This window comes from Quercus robur, chromosome 8 (genome assembly GCF_932294415.1).
Source record: "Quercus robur chromosome 8, dhQueRobu3.1, whole genome shotgun sequence".
NCBI classification, from domain to species: Eukaryota; Viridiplantae; Streptophyta; class Magnoliopsida; order Fagales; family Fagaceae; genus Quercus; species Quercus robur.
This window is the reverse complement of record NC_065541.1, coordinates 5,068,620-5,087,648: the sequence shown is the minus strand read 5'-3', so window position 1 is coordinate 5,087,648 and position 19,029 is coordinate 5,068,620. Positions and strand designations below refer to the sequence as shown.

Sequence of the window (19,029 nt, the reverse complement as noted above, 5' to 3'; positions counted from 1 at the left end):
TTTGTATTACATATATATATATATATATATTTTCAATCTCTCTCTCTATCTCTATCTCCTTTATTTCTCTTTCTCTTTTGTCTCTGACATTACATCAAACATATAGAAAGCAAAGCAGAAAAACATAGGAAAAACAAACATGAGCGGCGTAGCTGTTCTTGTTGGTGATGGTAATGGTAATGGAGGCCAAGGAGAAGGAGGGATAAGGGGCTTGACCGCGATCCCAAGCAACATGAAGAAGACGATCCAGAACATTCGAGAAATCACGGGAAAGCAACACAGCGACGACGACATCTACGCTGTGCTCAAGGAGTGTTCTATGGATCCCAATGAGACAGCACAGAAGCTCCTCTATTTGGGTATGTATGCTTATAAATTCACAATCTTTTTGGGGTTTTCTGTTTATGTATGCCTACATTAGGGGTTTTGTGGTTCTGGGTGTCTGTTATTTTGTTGCATTAGGGTTTTGTGTTTGTGTTTTTTTGTGGTGGGGGTGGATTTTTTTTTGGGATTTATGGGGTTTTTGGTAGGTGGGTTTTTTCTGGGTTTTGTGTTTTATTGTGAAAGTTGTGTGTTTGGTGGAAGAGAAAAAAAAGGGGAAAATTGGATTTGTTTTTTGGTGAACATAGCTAAGGGACTGCATTATGGATTGTAGTAGATAAGAGTTGATTTTTTTGTTCTTAAATTTCTAATTTGGTTTGTGTTTGATTGCTGAGAAAATGATGGGAAAAATTGATATTTTTTTTTCCCTAAAACTCGTGTTTATTTTTGTGATATGGTGTTATATTGAATGTTTGACTTTAAGGTACAGCATTATTTGATTTGTATCTTTTCTTGCATTGCACTGCATTTGTGGATGAGAAACTTTGAAGAAGGGAAAAAAAATAATTTTTAAATATTGTTTCTGCTTTGTTTATGGTGTTTTGGTTTCTGTATTCTGGAAATCTCAGTTAAGTATTGGTTAGAGGCAAGCGAGATATGTTTTTGGGTTAGAACTTCCATTAATTTGGTCTGAAGTAATGATTTCATTCTTTGTAACGTTTTTAAGCAATTGAGCAGCGGTGAACATTATATCTCATGTTGTTTTCGTTTAAAAAAAAAAAATTGAAAAACTGCCTATACCGATTAAACATGACTGACAGCCCATATAGTGTATTGATATTAACATATAAACATTTGGATACTTGTGTGTTTGTTGTGCTGTTTGTTTCTTTTATTTCTTGTTGTTCATCATCATGAACTTCTTGTTTTTTCATTTTTCTCTCATTTATAATAGCTTTCTGATTACCCATAAAAAAAAGATAAAATCTTTTGGGGTAGCTCTAAACTTTGTTAAATGTATTATCCTTGATGCATGTGTTCATCTTTCAAGAAAAACAACTTGTCAGGACACTAACTTGGTTGTGTAACTTACCATGGTTTTGTTTTATTGATTCTATCTAAGTCTCTAAGATCTCTCATTGAATTGCATCCTTTCCATCACTGTTTGTATCCTGATTCCTGATGCATAAAAAATGTGTAGAAGTTGATTTTCTATCCCATTTCACATCCACAATCACACGATATTACACATCTAACATGTGTTACTATTTATTATATGTTTATTTTTGGTTTTTTATGATATGTGTATATTGTTTGGGTTGGCAGATACATTTCATGAGGTTAAAAAGAGACGTGACCGGAGAAAGGAGGTAAGATATCATTGTCCTTGTATATTAGTTCACTGAGAAAGCTCATTTAATATGCAGCTCACTGCTTGAAATAGATTAAATCTGGTCTCACTGAAGCTCTTTGGAAATAGATAAATTAAACTCCTTGCAATTTTTGTTGCCTGAGTAGGTTACTTTTTTAACTTACCCTCCAAAAAAAGTAGGTTAGTTTTCATGGAGTACTGGTGGTTCTTAGGACTTGGATTTGAAACTATTGTTTGGAATTGTAGTAACATGCTTCAACACAGTACATGATAAGAGACTCATAAATATTTTTATAAAGAGAATCACAGCCGCTCTCCAAATATATTCCTGTTGTTTCATATTACATGTACTCACACCTTTGATTTGGTTATTTTATCATTTCTTGTTTTTAGGCTGAGGATGAGGATGAATATTTGAATTATTAGCTGGTGAATTTTCTCCATGGGGATCAATATGTACATATATGTGTGTGTGTGCATATTTCATATGGACTGATCTATAAATTAATTACTCTTGATCATTAATAATCTAAATTGTTGCCAAGAGCCTCGTAGCTTGGTGGCATTTCCTACTCTCCTTTATGAGGAGACCAAGGTTCGAACCCCCCTCTCCCATTGTTGTATTATTATTGAATTATCAAAAATTAATAATCTAACTTGTTACTCATTTTATTTATTTTTTTTGTTATGGCTAATCTGAAGTTCTAGGTTATCTTGGGTTTTTTCCTTAATTTGTGTGGTTGGTTAGGGATATAAGTATGGTGATTCTGTCCAATTTAGTGTTTCTTATTCTTCTTGTATTAAGCTTGGTAGATGAATTTATGCTGATGCCATTGTACCATTGCAGAATTTGAGTAGCAGAAAACCTGAAGGTTCTAGGTCAACGCAGGGGCGATTTGCTAGGGGTGGTCAAGGTAACTTTTCTAATATATCTTTCAGTATTGGAGAAATATAATGGAGAGTTAGACTATATGTCTCTCTCTCTCTCTCTCTACACACACACACACACACAGGCCTGCACGCGGGCGTGTGCACTTACTGTGTATTCTATATTCAATTTGGGAGGAAAGGCATACCTTCATTAGTATCGTTTTTCCCAGATGAAAGTTTTTGGCCATATTATACATTGTAATTTGGTATAATATATGACATGATATGGAATTGTTGTATTTTTATTATATTTAAAAAAAATGATAATTACAACAACGGTGGAAGGGGGATTTGATCCCTAGTTCTCTAGTAAAGGAGTACAGGCTATGCCACTGAGTGGCAAGGCTCTTGGCAACATGGAAATGTATTTATACAAGTGTTGATCTCTGTGGGCAAGAATTTTAAATACCTGGTGTTGTTGCACACTGTTGGAACCCTCCCATTTTTCTTGTTTTTGAAGTATAGATACTGCCACCATATTGCTGCCAGCTTGCTCGGTTTTGACCCACTTTTATTGATTTTTTTTTTAATTTTTACAAACTGCTCTTGCAGAAAATGGTGGTAGGAAGAATGTTGCTGTTAGAAGGGAAAATGGCATCAATCACATTACAAAGAACAATGCGGCTCCTCTCTCGACAAAGTAATTCTTGTTACCCAAGTCTGTGCTTTTATGGTTTTAGTTATCCAGACTGTTTTTGTATTTTATCCAGTTACACTTATCTCATCTTTGGAAAGATTTTTTTTTTATTAATACTACTTTTCAATCTTAATGCGTTTGTATATATATTTTCATTTACAGAGCTTCAGCTGTCATACCTAATAGTCCCACAAACCTTTCAAATGGTAGTGTGAGTCACGGTCCTACCTCCCAATCATCTGTGGGTGGTGTTATCAATGTTCCTAAAGGAAGTTCAGCTGTTGATGTAAACAAATTGGGGACTGCTCCACCACAATATGCTGCTGTTGCAGCCTTAGCCCCCGCCGGCTCTGCGTCTGGAGTTAAACAAGGAAAGTCCCCATCAGGCGCTGATCAGCTGCCACTCTCTGCTACTCCAGCAACTGCGTCTGCAGTTGATTCCTCTGCTTCAGATCCGGTTCTGATGCCAGCTATCTCCCAACATCCTGGTCCTGTGAGTACAGCTAAACAGGGAACAGGGAGCCAGGGAATTGCTACTGAACCAAGTGATCTTCAAAAAAACAAACATATTTCTCGAGATGTTAGTGAATTAGAGTTGTCCAAGAATGAAAAAGCAGCCTCCAGGACTATGAGCTCCATGAATAAAAAAAGGGAAACAAGCAAGTCCAAAGCAATTCAAAAGAATAAGGTGTCTGAGACTTTGCAACCCTCTTCTTCAGCATCTGAAGGTTCTCTGGCCATTAGGTCTTCTTCAGATTGTGCTAGTCAGTCAACACAAGAGTCTGTTGTCCCTAATGAAGGTATTTTTTTGGGCTACTTGTTGCATTTTTATAAGCACAAAAATTTCTGTAGTTGCTTGAAACTTTATGGTATCGTGTGTATTGCATGTGTTGAACATTTTTAGATCATTACACTTGCTAACTATACATGTGCACCCCCATAAGGTTTCATTTGAGTTGTTCTTTCAGTCATATAAATGTGTCAAGCTTTTTAGATTTGGTTGCAGTAAACATACTCAAATTTTTGTACTTGCTCGCCTTTCTGAAACAGTGATCGCATCTGATGTTGCAACTACTACCGTTGAAGTCATCTCTGAGCCACCAGCTGAGGTGAATGTTAATGACAGGCAAATTGTTACCTTTCCCAATCATTTCCAGGTCTCTGAAGCTCTGAAAAGTGGATTGACTTTTGGAAGCTTTGAATCTACATTTGGATCAAGTGGGAAATCCATCAAGGGAACTGGTGGTGACAATGACTCTTCAGGTGTTGTTGAGTCTTCTCAGCAGACTGATCAAACTGCTAAAGAGCATTCTAGGTTGGTGAATGTTTATTTTGTAGTTTCAGATTAGTTAATTTTCAGTTTTGGAGTAGATTTTTTTCAATTAGTGGTTTCGAATTAGATTATTTTTTTTATAAGTGGTTTTAGAGTAGACTCTTATTTTGCTCTAATGTTTATGGATGTTCTTCTACAAGAACATTAATGTAGAAATGTATCTGTCATTTTGAATTACAACCATGTGGACAAGGTTATCTTTTTGGTTTTTTGGAAAAAAGGGGGGGGGGGGTTAATTATGGTTTGCTCTATTTATTTATTATTGTTTTTTAAAAAATAATTTTTAAATATTTTTATTATAATAATAATAATAATAATAATAATTAATAAAAATAATTTTCGTTGCTTTCTAAAGAAAAACATAAAGTGACCATATTATGTTCTATTTGTGTGCAGCAACCAAATCATATCCTCAAATGCACAAGAAGATTTTCCTGATCATCCAAATTCTGTCTCTCAGCCTATTCTTGAACAAGTACCTCCTCCAGAGGGCAATGTTTCTAGTGCAGAAGCAAAAGATGACCAGTTAAACCAGGAAATATTGTCGCTTCCGGAAGTCCCTCAAAACCCAACCATTCAAAACGGACCAAACCACAATCTTGGTTTAGTGTCAACCATGCTAGGGAACCAGTTTGTACAATTTGAAGGACCTGAAACTCAGACACAAGAAGCATCTCGCTTTTCGAACTTTGTTGTAAGTTTTAAACTCTGCTTCTCTATTATGTCCATTCGTATATACAGCTATTTTATGCCAGTTTGTTTGTTCCTAATAACTGTTGGTATCCTAGTATATTCATCTTGATTTTGTTACAATTCCACTGTATTGCAAATGCATTTTTTGTTGATTTTGTTAATATTGTTGAAACTGTTAATAATTTGTACTCAGTCTGCTAGTGACAACTGGGTCTTTCTTCTTATTGTAGTTGTGCACACTTTTTTGATGCTGTGGTTTTATAGAATTGTCATTTGTATTCATGTATAACTGCCCTGAAGATGTTTGGAATCCCACTATTTTTGGAGATTACCATCATTGATCAATTTGTGGAATATGTTTTTGAAATTGTGTTGAGGACAAGATTAGCATGTATCAAATTTAATCCAAAATTTATATTCATGACATAGGATGGTGCCACTGTAAAGTGTCAACACCACGATTAAAAATTTTGTATTGCATTGCAATATTTCTGAGAAAAGTAAAAATAATTTTGTTGGAGTGACTGTAACATGCAATTCTAGATGGACTATGCTTTTGCATGTCTGGAGTTGCACAAACAATCTTAGGGTCAGCATGAAATTATGTGGTGTGAATTTATTTAGAATCATGTTGCTGAAGTGACGGTGTAATACGGAATTCTAGATGGGCTAGAGTTTGCATGTCCAATTTTAGGATCATCATGAACTTGAGTGGTATGCCAGTTTGACATTTTCTTCTTTTTGCCGAAATTTATATGCTATTATGTGCTTATGACACTATTTCATATTGTAGAATGGGAATACTCCGGCTCTGTCCAGCCGTAGTCCTACTCCACCAATTCAGAGCTCTGTGCCTCCACAATCGGTTCCTGTTTTGAGGCAGCCATATCCTGCTAACTTCATCCCATACGGTCACTACTACCATCCATTTTATATGCCACCAATTCACCAATATTTAAGCCACAACGGGTTTCCCCAGCAGCCATCTACTGGCAATGTCTATTTAACCCCAGCACCTAATGCTTCTGCCACTGGGGTTAAATCATCTCTGCCTCAATTGAAGCCTGGAGCAAATGCAGGAAACCCAGCTCATATTGGAATTTTTGGTAGTTCATTCGCTCCCCCTGTTGGTCACAATCCTGGTTCAGCAGTGACCTCTGGAAGCTCTACTGGTATCGAGGATCTTTCATCATCTCAGATGAAGGAAAATCATGTCTACACGACTGGACAACTGGTTGGTTTTGTTTCATCCTTACTCAAAATTTTCCCTTTGCATTGTCATCAAGTTATATCCAGTTCTATTTTAGGGTTTATGTGTCTTATTTACCTCCAAAGCCTTCAGATTCTTTGACACAATTCTTAAGTACCTTTTGTGGTATTTTTGCAGAGTGAAGGTTCAACTGTTTGGATTCCAGGCCAAGATATACCCAACTTGCCAGTCAATTCTTTGTACAACTTCAACCCTCATGGACAGCCCATGGCTTTCTCACTTGCTCAGGCTGGTCATGGTGCCTTCGCTGGACTTTATGCGGGGCAGACATTAGCCGCTCCTTCGACACTTCTGCAACAGTCACAGGCAATGGCTGGAGCTGTTGAAACAGTAGCACCTCCAACTGGTGTTTTTCAGCAGGCTCAGCATCCACCGATTAATTGGATTAGTAATTTTTGATCTGGCATGAGGCTGCATTGTAGAAATAGATTGTCAGTGTGGATCAAGTCTGGCCTGATCTGAGTGTAAATATAAAATGCGGCCCAGATAATTTTCGGAATTATCTTGTGGGGATATATGATGCTGACCATTGTGGGGGAGATAGGTGGAGGCTTTTTTTTTGAGTTAGTTTTTTCCTAATCTATTTTCTAGTCTTTTATTTTGGGTAGCAAAATCTAGCTGTTTTATTAGACTTTGGTAGTTTCTTAAAAGTGTTATAGAAAGCTAAGAGCTCAATAGAGTAGGTGAGATTTTCCAATTTTTCCTTTCTTTTGTCTCACCAGTATCTCACATTTTGGTAGAGCATGAAACATTATACAACTGTAATTGGTATATGAGAATTGGCATTTGGCTCTGCTCTTTTGTTTTTAATGGGCAAATTCAAATATGGGTTGATTAAAACTTACAAGGTTGATCTTTCTTTCCCCTCTTCCACTCTCTTCTTTTTTCTTCTGCTGTTGTTGGCTTGCTGCCAAGGTGTGTGTGTGTATATATATATATATATATTTTTTTTTTTTTTATAAAATTTTTATAATCAAGTTCAAATTGTATGAAATTTAGGGTGTAATAATATTGTAGGAAAAAAAAAAAAATTACTATGGCGTTGGGTGATGTATTTTTGAATATCAATTCCATGTTTTGGTTTATTTTTAAGCTCTTTTTCTCTAATAAAGATGAAAGCTTTATTTCATTCTGAAGTTAACGAAAATTAGTCTTGTACCCTTTCCTGACGAAAAATGATGCTCTCCATTTAGAATGAATTCATTTTATGTTTCAATAATTTTTTTTTTCTCATTTTATGTTTAAGATTAAATGTTTTAAATTTCTTGATATATTTAGTTCTACTCTTTGCACTCATAGATACTATAAGAAATATTTGAAATGAATTAATTTTATGTTTCAATAAAAAAAAAAGTTTTATTTTATGTTTCAGATTAAATGTTTTAAATTTATTGATGTATTTAGTTCTACTCTCTTAGAGCATTGTGGAGCTAATTTTTTAGCTTTTTAGCTACGTAAAAAGTCATTTTATCTATTTTACCTTCGCACATATTACAACAATGGAGCTATTTTAGTTTTTAACACAATAAAATAATATTTTATTCAACCACCAACACACAACCACAACTACCATCAAACCCATAAAAATCATTGCACAACCACAACCCCACCGTGCCCATCAAAACTAGTGAAGAAGAACAAAAAAAGAATGCAGAAAAATCAACACAGCCAAACTGAAACACAAGCAAAGCCCGATCCCAATCATCCGATTTGGACTCTAATCAGAGTTCTTTTTATATGTCCGGAGATGATGATCAAATGGGCCGCAACCCAGCCCAGTCCAGACCCGTACCAGTACACCAAGTTCAGTTCGTTAATGGCGATAATCATGGTGGTGCTGATCGTTGCTCTTTTTTTCATGGGCTTTTTCTCGATCTATATCTGCCATTGCTTTCAGGGCCTGGCCAATTCGAACAGCGACTGAATGAGAGGCCTATCTTGATGCGCAACCGTGGCTGGGCTCGTGTAGATCGACGATGGATATGTGGAGGAAGAAAGAAGGGTTTGGAAGAAGAAAGAAGAGATGGAGAGGCAGTGAGGAGAGAGACACAGAGAAAAGAGAATGAAAGAAAGAATAAAAAATAAAAAAAGTAGTGTGAACATAGAATAAAATTTTTTTTTTTCTTTTTAGCTTTCAGCTACAGTGCACATCTATAGATAGATGTGCACTGTAGTAAGAAGGTAAAATTTTTTAAGTATAGCTTCACTGTTGCAGCCCTCTTTTTTGTGTTTTGGTGTAGCTAAAATAGCTATTTAGCTACACTGTTGCAAATGCTCTAAGCTATAAGAAATAAACCAAAAATTTTGTATAGTTCAGTAATATTGTCCTTTATTTTATTTTTATTATTATTATTTTAAATGATGACCAATATAGTTCAAATCTTCCTTCTCATTGATGGGAAGTTAGTGAGGAAATCAACTACATTTTCCTTTTAGAATTAATCAAAGTGAGCATAACCCTTTGTAAAACTCAACAACACCCTTCCTAACCATTCCACATGACAAGGATGGCGTCAAAGTTACTATGTTGACTGGTTGCATTAGATTGTAGAAGATAGTTTCTCAAAAAAAAAAAAAAAAAAAATGGTTGTAGAAGATAAATAAAAATTCAAAATATTTGGAAATAAAAATGGAGAAAATTGTTTGGTTGAACCAAAAGAAACAGTCAAACAGTGTATCCAAGAAAGCTTATGCTACTCTAAGTTGGCATCCCAATGTAAAAAAAAAAAAAAAAATCCATATGATCATGTAAGAACATGGACTACCTCTAAGACAGTTCAAATGATCTTTGTACTTTGGTTGATTAAATTCAAAACTGCGATTACTCTTTTGTCTGTACACAAAACATCCCATGTAAAAAAACTAAAAAAACTAAGAGTTGGCACTTGGCACCCAGCCCAAGGGGATGGTACCAAGAACCTGTGTCTCTTTTTCTCTCACATGCATTCATAGAGAGAATGTAATAATCTTTGAGTTATTTTAGACTACATTTGCGCTATCTTTGATGTCCAACTCTGTGCTCTCTTCATCCTTTGGTTTTACAGGAGTTGGAAGTTGCTTACTCGAACTTTCACCTGATTCTTGCAAGTTAAGTGATGTATAAACTGACATTCCAATAAGAGCTGTTATAGCTCCACAGATGCTTACAAACCCTGGATCTGAATTGAAAATAAAATAGCCTCCAAGTAGTATCACACAGGTCTTAAATTGTCCTAGGACAACATGAGAAGTCGCGGATGTTGCTCTGCATATATAGAACACAAATCAGGAAATAAGAGGAAAAGTTCTTAACTTTCCATTATTATTGCAAACTAGTCGCAGACCCACGCGATACGTGAGAATAAATAATTATATTTTAATTATGTTATAATATATAACTAATTTGTTCTCTAAATTTTGTAGAAAATAATTTGTTCTCCCAAAAAATTAAAGAATTTCTAAAAATATTTTTCATTTATCTATCTCAAAAAATATATCATCATTTTTTTATTTGGATTTTTTAATTGATAATATTCATTTTTTAGGTGGTCCATATTTTGATAAATTATGTTATTGTGCGTTATATTTTCCTAATTTGTTTTTCCTGTGCAACTAAACTGTTTGAGTTTCAAATATATTATTCAAAATTTTCATTCTCTTAAAAAAAGATTATTATATTTATAATTTTTCTTATAGTAGGAGTACCTTTGAACTATTGATTGAGTTTTGTTTACTAATATAGATTCATGAGATTGGAACTGCATATTTTTTAGACATTCCAAAAGGATTATACCATATTATAATTTTAATATTTAAAATAATATGTAGGAAAAAAATTAGACTTATGTCTAAAATTGAACACTTTACCTATCGAAATAAAAGAAAATAATTTGTATATCAACATAAAAAAATGTGATCAAACAATTTTTTTTTACTACATACACTTTCATTTATTAAGATTTAATTTCCTTTAACTGAATCTTCATATCACATTTTTGTTGTTATGCTCCTATTGAGCCTTTACATCCGCCACATCATTGGCCATATCATTATTCTTTTTATTATTTATTTTTTAACTTTTAATTCTTTGACAATATTAAATAAATAACTATATTGGCTTTCCAAATTCATCTTAAACAGTTTTATCTTTACATATTCATTTGCTTTAATTTTAATGTTATAACTAAATAATAAATCAATGAAAAATTAAAACAAAAATAGTGTCTATACATATTCATCTTGGGCGGTTTTAATAGTTGATAGACACATTTAAATACATAGCTAAGATTGTATTTTGATATAAATTCAAAATTTCACTTCCAAAATAACTAAGTATTATGTCCAAAAAAAAAAAAAAAAAAAACAAACAAAAGTTATAAGAGAGAAAGAGAAGACTTTGTGATGGAAAACTTAAAAAATCAAACACACTACCAAATCGTATTAACCCAAAATAGTATTATAAAAAAAAAAAAATACAATGATTCATCAACCTCAAGCAAAGTTGCAAAAATTAATAAATAATATATATATATATATATATAGAGAGAGAGAGAGAGAGAGAGAGAGAGAGAGAGAGAGAGAGAGAGAGAGAGAATAATCACCTCTTTTAGAGAGAGAGAAAATAAAATGAGAAGAAGAAGCGTCAAAATAAAAAATATAATTATAAGTCAAACACCAAATAATCCAAGCCATGCTATATAATAGAATAACATAACATTCTTGTAAACTATCTTTAAAGGCAATAAAATAACATTTAACAATCATAGAAAAAAAAAAAGGGATAATAATTTAAAAACACAAAACCAAACTTCATCAACCCAGAGTAAAATTCTAAAGAACACATAAATTCACCAACCTAAAGTAGAGATACAATAAATAAAAAATTCACACAAAAATTAAACATGAGAGAGAGTAATAACATTTTTCATGTGAGAAAATATGTATAGGATGGAAGAGAGAATGACATATTTATAGTAATAGTATAGGGATAAGAAAAACCAAAATAAAAGGAAGAGGAAGGGATAAATGAAGAGTGACATAAATGTTAAGAGTAATGGAGAGATGAAAAGGTAAAAAGAAAATTATGATTGGAAGTAGTAGAGAGAAGCAACAATAAATATTACGTTTCAGCTTTTTGATATATATAGATGTCTGCCTTATGCAAACTTTATACCTTGTTTTTTATTAGGTCACAAGTTTTAATATTGTCAATTCAAATCCCAAACTTATGAAACCGTTTCAATTTGAAGACCATGTCCATCTCCATTAAAATCCCAAAAGTCTCACCATGACAAAGGCCAGCACTTTCACTATGAAAGAAATGCTCCTTTTTAGCACAACACAAAAGGGAAACTGTTTACAATACTTTGTATTTCATTTAGATAACCAGTGCCATTGCTTTCTTCACTCTATTAGTAAAACTCTCTCTCTAACCTTCTATTCAGTGGTTGCAAAATTGACTTATGAACAAGCTATAGATGAAACATAGAGTTTAATTAATGATTTCTTACACTTTTCCCCCCTATTTCATCACTGTTCAAAATAATGGAAATGAATGATGGAGATGAGTAGAGGCTCCAAATTAAAATGATTTCATAAATTTGGGATTCTAATTGACAAAATTAAAAACTTAGAACCTAATCTGTAATATCGTATAAATTTTGAGCTTTTTATTTAATTTCACCTTTCTTTTTCGTGGCTACTAATTTGAAAGGAAGATAAATGTGAAAGCCAAGGACGTTGATTTATGATGAGAGGAAAAGCAGAATGAGTATAGGGTCTCACCCAAGTGCCAAAGCTCCAGACCATTGTAGTAAAAAACCAAGGGCAGCTGATATAAGAATAGCAGTAGAGTTGCTGAGATCCCACTTAAATGATAGAATTCCTGGTGGATCCAACCATGGCATCAGAGCTAGTAAGAAGAAAATTGTAACTGGGGTAGTCTTCCACATCAACCTACATTCATGAAAATTGTTGCTTGCATGTGTTAAGGACTAATGGCTATATCGTTTTATGAAAGGCCAGATTGAATCACTTACGCCAAAGCAGTCCAATTGCCTTGCTGCTGTAATCTGGACCACAAGATTTTGTTTATGGCACTTGGAATTATCCATGCAATTGCAACTAAAGCACCAAATAAATTGAACTCCAAATCTGTTACAGTAGCTATTGCCACACCTACGGAGACAACAGCCAGAGCCAAAACCTGCACAAACATTGGACTTTCTGAAAACTTGCACATGAAAGGGGAAACAAATATTGTTTCTGTCCTCAAAGTTTGGTTGAAGTTTTTATTTTTTTTGTTATTCAATGTTAAAAAGTTCTTTTTTCATCTTTAAATTACTCTTATTAACTTTATTCTATGTGTCTAACTAGGTGACACTAATTTTGGCATTAGAGAATTTGACATGTTTGAACTAGACTATTACAGTTAAAAAAGAAGGATGCTGAACATGTGATATGAAACTATCGGTCACATGCCAAAGATTTTTTTAAGTATAAGGACCAAAAAAAAAAAAAAAAAAAAAATCTTTCTAATGTTTAAGAATAGAAAGGGTAATATTTTCAATAATTCAGTGGTAAAAACAATATATTTTCCTTGCAAAAGTTTACAAGTTTAAACCCAAGAAGTATGAAAGTATGAGAAAGAAGGTGGAGAAGTTTGAGCTCACCTTTTTGGAGGAAATGGTTTTACTGAAGAGGATGAACTCTGCAATAACAATGGTAGGTGTGACAGCAATTTTAGACATTTGGTAGAAACCTACACTGCACATGAGCTGAATAGTGAGGATACAAGACAAGGATTAATTAAAAGTATAAAACTTGAAGTACAATTCTTTAGTTGCTATACATTAGATTCTCCAATTAAATTCAACCACATGGTTGTATTGATCTATGCAATATAAACTATGATATCTCTTTTTAAGGACAAAATTCAGCCATGTAGCTCATTGTTCAATGCAACCATGTGGTTGAATTTAATTAGGGAACCCAAGGTATAACAACTAAGGAATTGTTTCTAAGTTTTGCTCTTATTGAAATTATAAAGAGGAAGGAGTTTAGATTAGAACCTGTTATGCTTTAGGCTGGTATTGGCAAGGCCAGAGGCAAAAGCCATGACAGCTCCCAATGAGAAGAGAGAAGAGAAGGGAGTAGTTTTGGATGGAGGGGAGATTGGGAGTATTGATAGTGCCCTGAAAATAGCAAGTAGAAGCCATGCTGTAGTGTAGTGGATTAATGTGAGAAGAATTGGGAAGTTAAATCCAACTTTTCCCATCACCTGTAGGCAATACAACTAATTGACTTACCAAAAAAAAAAAAATATATATATATATATATATATAACAATATGTGAGCCTGATTGGCAAAATTTCCCCCCAAAAAAAAAAAAAAAATCAAGCAGTTGGAGTTATTAGCTCATTTCAAACAAAAACATATATGCACCTATCTAAACCCCTAAAAGCATACAAAATAGTGAAAGTACCACATAAAAGAAGAGATAGAAAAGGCGCATACTAATTTGTTTGCCATAATAATGCCTACAGCAACCATGAAATTAAATGTCAACGCCACAACTGGTCCACAAAATCGTTGCTGTTGGCGCTTAGCACCTTCAGAGGTTCGTAGCTCATTGAAGAGAGAACTTTTGAGTTCTTCCAATGCTCGACCTGATGATTTCAAATAAGAAAAATTCAAGATCAATAAATCAAATAATGAACAATGTATCTTGTTTTTGTAAAAGAATCTTTTTAAGCACATAATACTCTTTGTTGGGTAATGAACAGAATGAAACCAAGTGGGCGGATTTTGTTAGTAAAGCTGAACCATTAAAGACACAACACACAAAAGAAAATTCATCAGTGAAATTGCATAATTAATTTAAAACTGTGGTTTAAGAAAAAAATCTTGTTGCCTAAGACTTAGTCCAGACATGCTATGAAGGAAATTATACAAATTATTAAAGAGCTTCAAGCCACAACCAGATAATTCAGAAATAGAATCACTTTGATTGAAAGTTGTTTGATGAAATATGAAAGAAAAGGAATATTTGTAGACATCCAATTGAACCAACCCATTTGTTTGAATTGATTAAATAACACAGTAACACACACACACACACATAAACATATTCACAATGATGATCAAGGAGTGATATTATCAACTACAGAAAGAAGACAGCCCAATGTGAACAATCCCATAAATAAAACCATGGATGATGGCTAATGAATCATTCTAAAAGAAAAATAAAATAAAAGATAGCACCTAAAAGATCAACTTAACAACCACAAGAAAGAAATAAAAAAACTTGCAGGCATAAACAGATTTTGAAACTAATTAGAAAGCAGAATAAAGGTGTCTACGATGCAAAAAAGAGTATAAAAACATATAAGAGAGAATGATAATGCAGTCCAAGGAATCATTCAATAGAAACCTGCTTCTCCGGCATCACTGTCTTTCCTTTTGAGGAACTTTCTGGCATGTTTTCCCAGAAAAGAATCAAAGAAACCCATAACAACCCAACAAAAGCATGTGTTGGATCACATATCAATTATAAACTGCACAGAGATGGTAATAACGACAACAACAAAATGCTATAGCATGGAGATTAAAACATAATTCTATTGACAATGAAAGGATGAAATCGTATACATGAATAATGACAAGAGTGAGATTTGTTTAGGTTGTATATGATAACTATATATGATATGTATATAGGAATTTTACTGTTGTAAGAGTTCTAATATATAGGAATTTTACTGTTGTAAGAGTTCTAACTCCTAAGTGCTCCAAAAAGCTGTTATTTTGATATACATGTAAAAAAAAAAGGATGAGATTTGTTATGTGAATCCAAACTAAAAAATAGTTTAAAAACGGGGGAGCCAATGTAATTATGATGTTATTCCATGTGTCAATTTTTTTTAATTATGTGCATGGATTAAGACAGGCTGGTGAGAGTATCATTCCCATTACAATACTAACACATGCACATGGATTTACGGAGAATTTAAGGAATCAAATTTTGTGTAACCATGAAAGAGTCAAACACACAGATGTGCCTACAATTACAATTTAGTACTTAGCTTTAGGTGAGTAGTCATGATTTTCATGGAGTTTTATATATATAAAAAGAAAGATTGGAACCCTTTACATTTCATGTCCACATCATTAAAGTTTAGCACTAAACTCATGCGGCTAAAGAACCTTTCTCATTAAATTGATACATAAGATATAAGGTTGTATAGTTTTATATTTTATTGATGGGTCTTCTTCTCTATCGATCAAGATCAAAACAACATCAACTTGGTTTTAATGATTGTCATCAATAAAGGTATCGAATTTGATTGAAATACAATGTCTATTAATGGTTTTTTTTTTTTCCTGATTATCTATTAGTGGGTACTATTATAGGTGGATTCATATCCTAATATTTGATGATATAGATATAGATGATAGTATTTTCTTGTGAAGGTTATGGAGTAGAAGCCAAACTCCATGATTGTCCATAGATGTGAATGAAAGTTTGAGATGCTTCCCAAGAATAAAAGTTATTAGAGAAATCCAAATCCAATGAAAGTTGAGATGTTGGCATCCCAAGAATTGAAGTTATAACAGAAGAACCAATAGGTTGTTCAGTCCCAACTTTCTCAAACAACCCAACAACCGAGGCCCAAAGAAGTTAGGGAACCCGTTGGCGTCACTGTCAAATTTGATGGTGTGGTGCACTTCCTACGTTTGGTAACATGCGTAAAACATTGAGTGCTTTATGAAATTGATTGATTACAGGTGACAAGCTAGAAAACTTAGAAAACCTCCCAGTATATAATCATTTTTATAGGTGATTCATATATTTTTATAGAGAGAATTTAGGTGTGTGCGCTTATAAGTTTATGTAAAAATTTTAAAACTCTTTTTTTTTTAAAAAAAAACCTATCCCAAATACCTTTAGATGAACTTTATTATTATCTTTTTAAGAAAAAAAATATTTTTGATGGGAATATCTTCTTTTCTTTTGAAACAATACAGATGAATTTGATTGATTTTCTTATTTGCATAAAGTTTTGTAAAAAAGAAGGATTTTTTTTTGGTTGGAGATAGGACCCACTAAAAATAAGCCAACAAACCCAGCCTTTTTAGGCATGCCAACGCAGTTGGTAGGCTGGGAAGTTCATTTATGGGTTTGTCCATCAATTCATCCATCTTACAACTCTGACAAAATACAAAAACAGGTTGCATGTAATGCAAATATCTGCCAAAAACTATAATGCATGTGACTCACTATTTTTTAGAGATGGACTTGGAGTTGGGCTGTTCTAATTGGGTTCATATCAAACTTGGTTTATGGTTAGAAAAGACTGTTACATGCTGAACTTGTGGGGCCAAAATGGCCCATTAGCATGTTTTTTTGAACTATTTAGCAACAGAGCACTGTTTCGGAACTATATAGCAATATACCACTTTTTCTGGTACTCGAGTTTGGTGAGCTCGAGTACCATGTTTTTTTAATCCACTGTCGCCCCATATTCAAGGAGCCCTATAGTGGCGTTTTTAAGACTTATAGTGACGTTTTCGGGCCCTATAGCGGCGTTTTTAAGCCCCCATACCAGATTAAGGGGCCCTATAGTGACGTTTTCAGGCCCTATAGCGGCGTTTTCCTGCAAATTTTTTTTTTATAAGTCCCCATAACAGGTTCAAGGGGCCCTATAGTGGCATTTTTAAACCCTATAGTGACGTTTTTGGGCCCTATAGCGGCGTTTTCCTGCAAAATTTTTTATAAGTCCCCATAACAGGTTCAAGGGGCCCATAGTGGCGTTTTTAAGCCCTATAGTGACGTTTTCGGGCCCTATAGCGGCGTTTTTTTTTTTGAGAAGATGTTTGACCAGTAAAAAACATGGTACTCGAGCTCACCAAGCTCGAGTACCAGAAAAAGTGGTATATTGCTATATAGTTCCGAAACAGTGCTCTGTTGCTAAATAGTTCAAAAAAACATGCTAATGAGCCATTTTGGCCGAACTTGTGGCCTATATATGGATTTGGATTATTCTTTGATTGGATAACCTAAAAGAAAGAAGGGTTTAAATTTGGCCCAGATCCAGACATATCCAGGATTTTGTGTGTTTCCACTTTGTAGAGGTATGTAGTAGTGGTGGTTTGAGAGAGAGAAATACACACATACTCTTTCAACCTCTTATCTTCTTCTCTACATGCCACTTCTCTCTCTCTGTCTTTAGGGTTTTTCAAGGTGGCACAAAGAACCATTCACACTTGGGTGAGATGGTCTGTGAGAGCAATCTATCTCAATAAAAATAAAACACAATGCTCAGGCACATTATTCTAGATTAGTTCTGGTCACATTTTTAATTGTGGGTTTGGAAGTTGAGAGATTAGTGGCAATTTGGAAATTGCCCATCTTTTCAATTGACTCGCTGTTATTGGAGGTTTAAAAAAAAATTGTTCACAATCTAGCAAGTCAAAACTGCTCATATTTCGTTATTAAGTTCAATTCTATTATGCCAAGAAAATCATTGCATTTGACTTTTAAAAATTTGTGTTTTCATTGAGAATCTAGGACAAACTACTAATTGGCAAAATATTCAAACAACCATATGCATGAAGCTTGCAAATTGATCTTAGTTTTCATAAATACTTAGCAAATATATAGAAGCATTGCAGTTTTTTATTTGGCAAAAATCCAAAACTGACCCTCTAACTTTTAGTATTTTTCATTTTAGTCCTCTAACTTTTAATTTTGTCATTTTAGTCCTCTAATATTCAATGGTTGTCAATTTGGTACTCTATTAGACCTTAGTTATTTGCTGTCGTTAACTGAGCCAAAACGACTTTATTTTGATTAAAAAAAATAAATAAATTTAGGAATTAAAAGAAAATAAAAAAACTGTTATTAAAAAAATAATAACATTTAGCCCCTGACCTGAAAATCAAAACCAAGGAAATACGACCCCTTTTGCCGCACACCAAGGAAATACGTCGTCGTTGTTCTTTTTATCTTTTTCTTTACAGCAAGTGAATGTGAATCCATTTCATATTGTGGCAACAGAACTGCTAATACTTGTATCAACAAGATTTGACAATCATCAAAAACATAGAGCATGAATTCAAATCAAGAACAAAAGATTAGCAATCTCCCAATTTGGTTAGTCAGTGTTCAGCTATATAGCATATTGGCATTCACACTACCTTCAATAATGTCAAGGCCCTCATGAACTAAGCTTGCTTCTAGACCACCAGAGCCGATAACAAGATATAGCAGCAAAATGTGTGCAGATAAGCTTTCCTTGGTTTTGATTTCAGGTAAGGGGGAACGAACGACGTTGTCGTTCCCCTAAATGTTTTTTTTTTTTCTTTTTCTTCTTTTAATTCCGAAATTTATTAAAAAAAAAAAAGAGTCAAAACGACGTTGTTTTGGCTCAATTAATGGCAACAGATAACTGAGGTCTAACGGAGTGTCGAATTGACAACAATTGAAAGTTAAAGGA

General features: G+C 33.7%; 2 protein-coding genes across 2 annotated transcripts; one reads left to right on the top strand and one right to left on the bottom strand.

Moving 5' to 3' along the window:
• LOC126694271 (GBF-interacting protein 1-like) lies at window positions 1-7,396 on the top strand. Its single transcript, XM_050390413.1, has 9 exons — window positions 1-359; window positions 1,648-1,691; window positions 2,541-2,607; window positions 3,176-3,263; window positions 3,423-4,060; window positions 4,311-4,575; window positions 4,990-5,287; window positions 6,080-6,520; window positions 6,674-7,396. The coding sequence occupies exons 1-9, from the start codon at window positions 140-142 to the stop codon at window positions 6,953-6,955; spliced, it is 2,343 nt and encodes a 780-aa protein (XP_050246370.1). The 5' UTR covers window positions 1-139; the 3' UTR covers window positions 6,956-7,396.
• A 1,928-nt stretch (window positions 7,397-9,324) lies between these two features.
• Window positions 9,325-15,449, bottom strand: LOC126694270 (nucleotide-sugar uncharacterized transporter 2). Its single transcript, XM_050390412.1, has 7 exons — window positions 14,967-15,449; window positions 14,051-14,202; window positions 13,606-13,814; window positions 13,207-13,300; window positions 12,574-12,740; window positions 12,320-12,490; window positions 9,325-9,800 (listed from the first exon to the last, which is right to left on the bottom strand). The coding sequence occupies exons 1-7, from the start codon at window positions 15,043-15,045 to the stop codon at window positions 9,536-9,538; spliced, it is 1,137 nt and encodes a 378-aa protein (XP_050246369.1). The 5' UTR covers window positions 15,046-15,449; the 3' UTR covers window positions 9,325-9,535.
• Window positions 15,450-19,029: the final 3,580 nt, after the last annotated feature.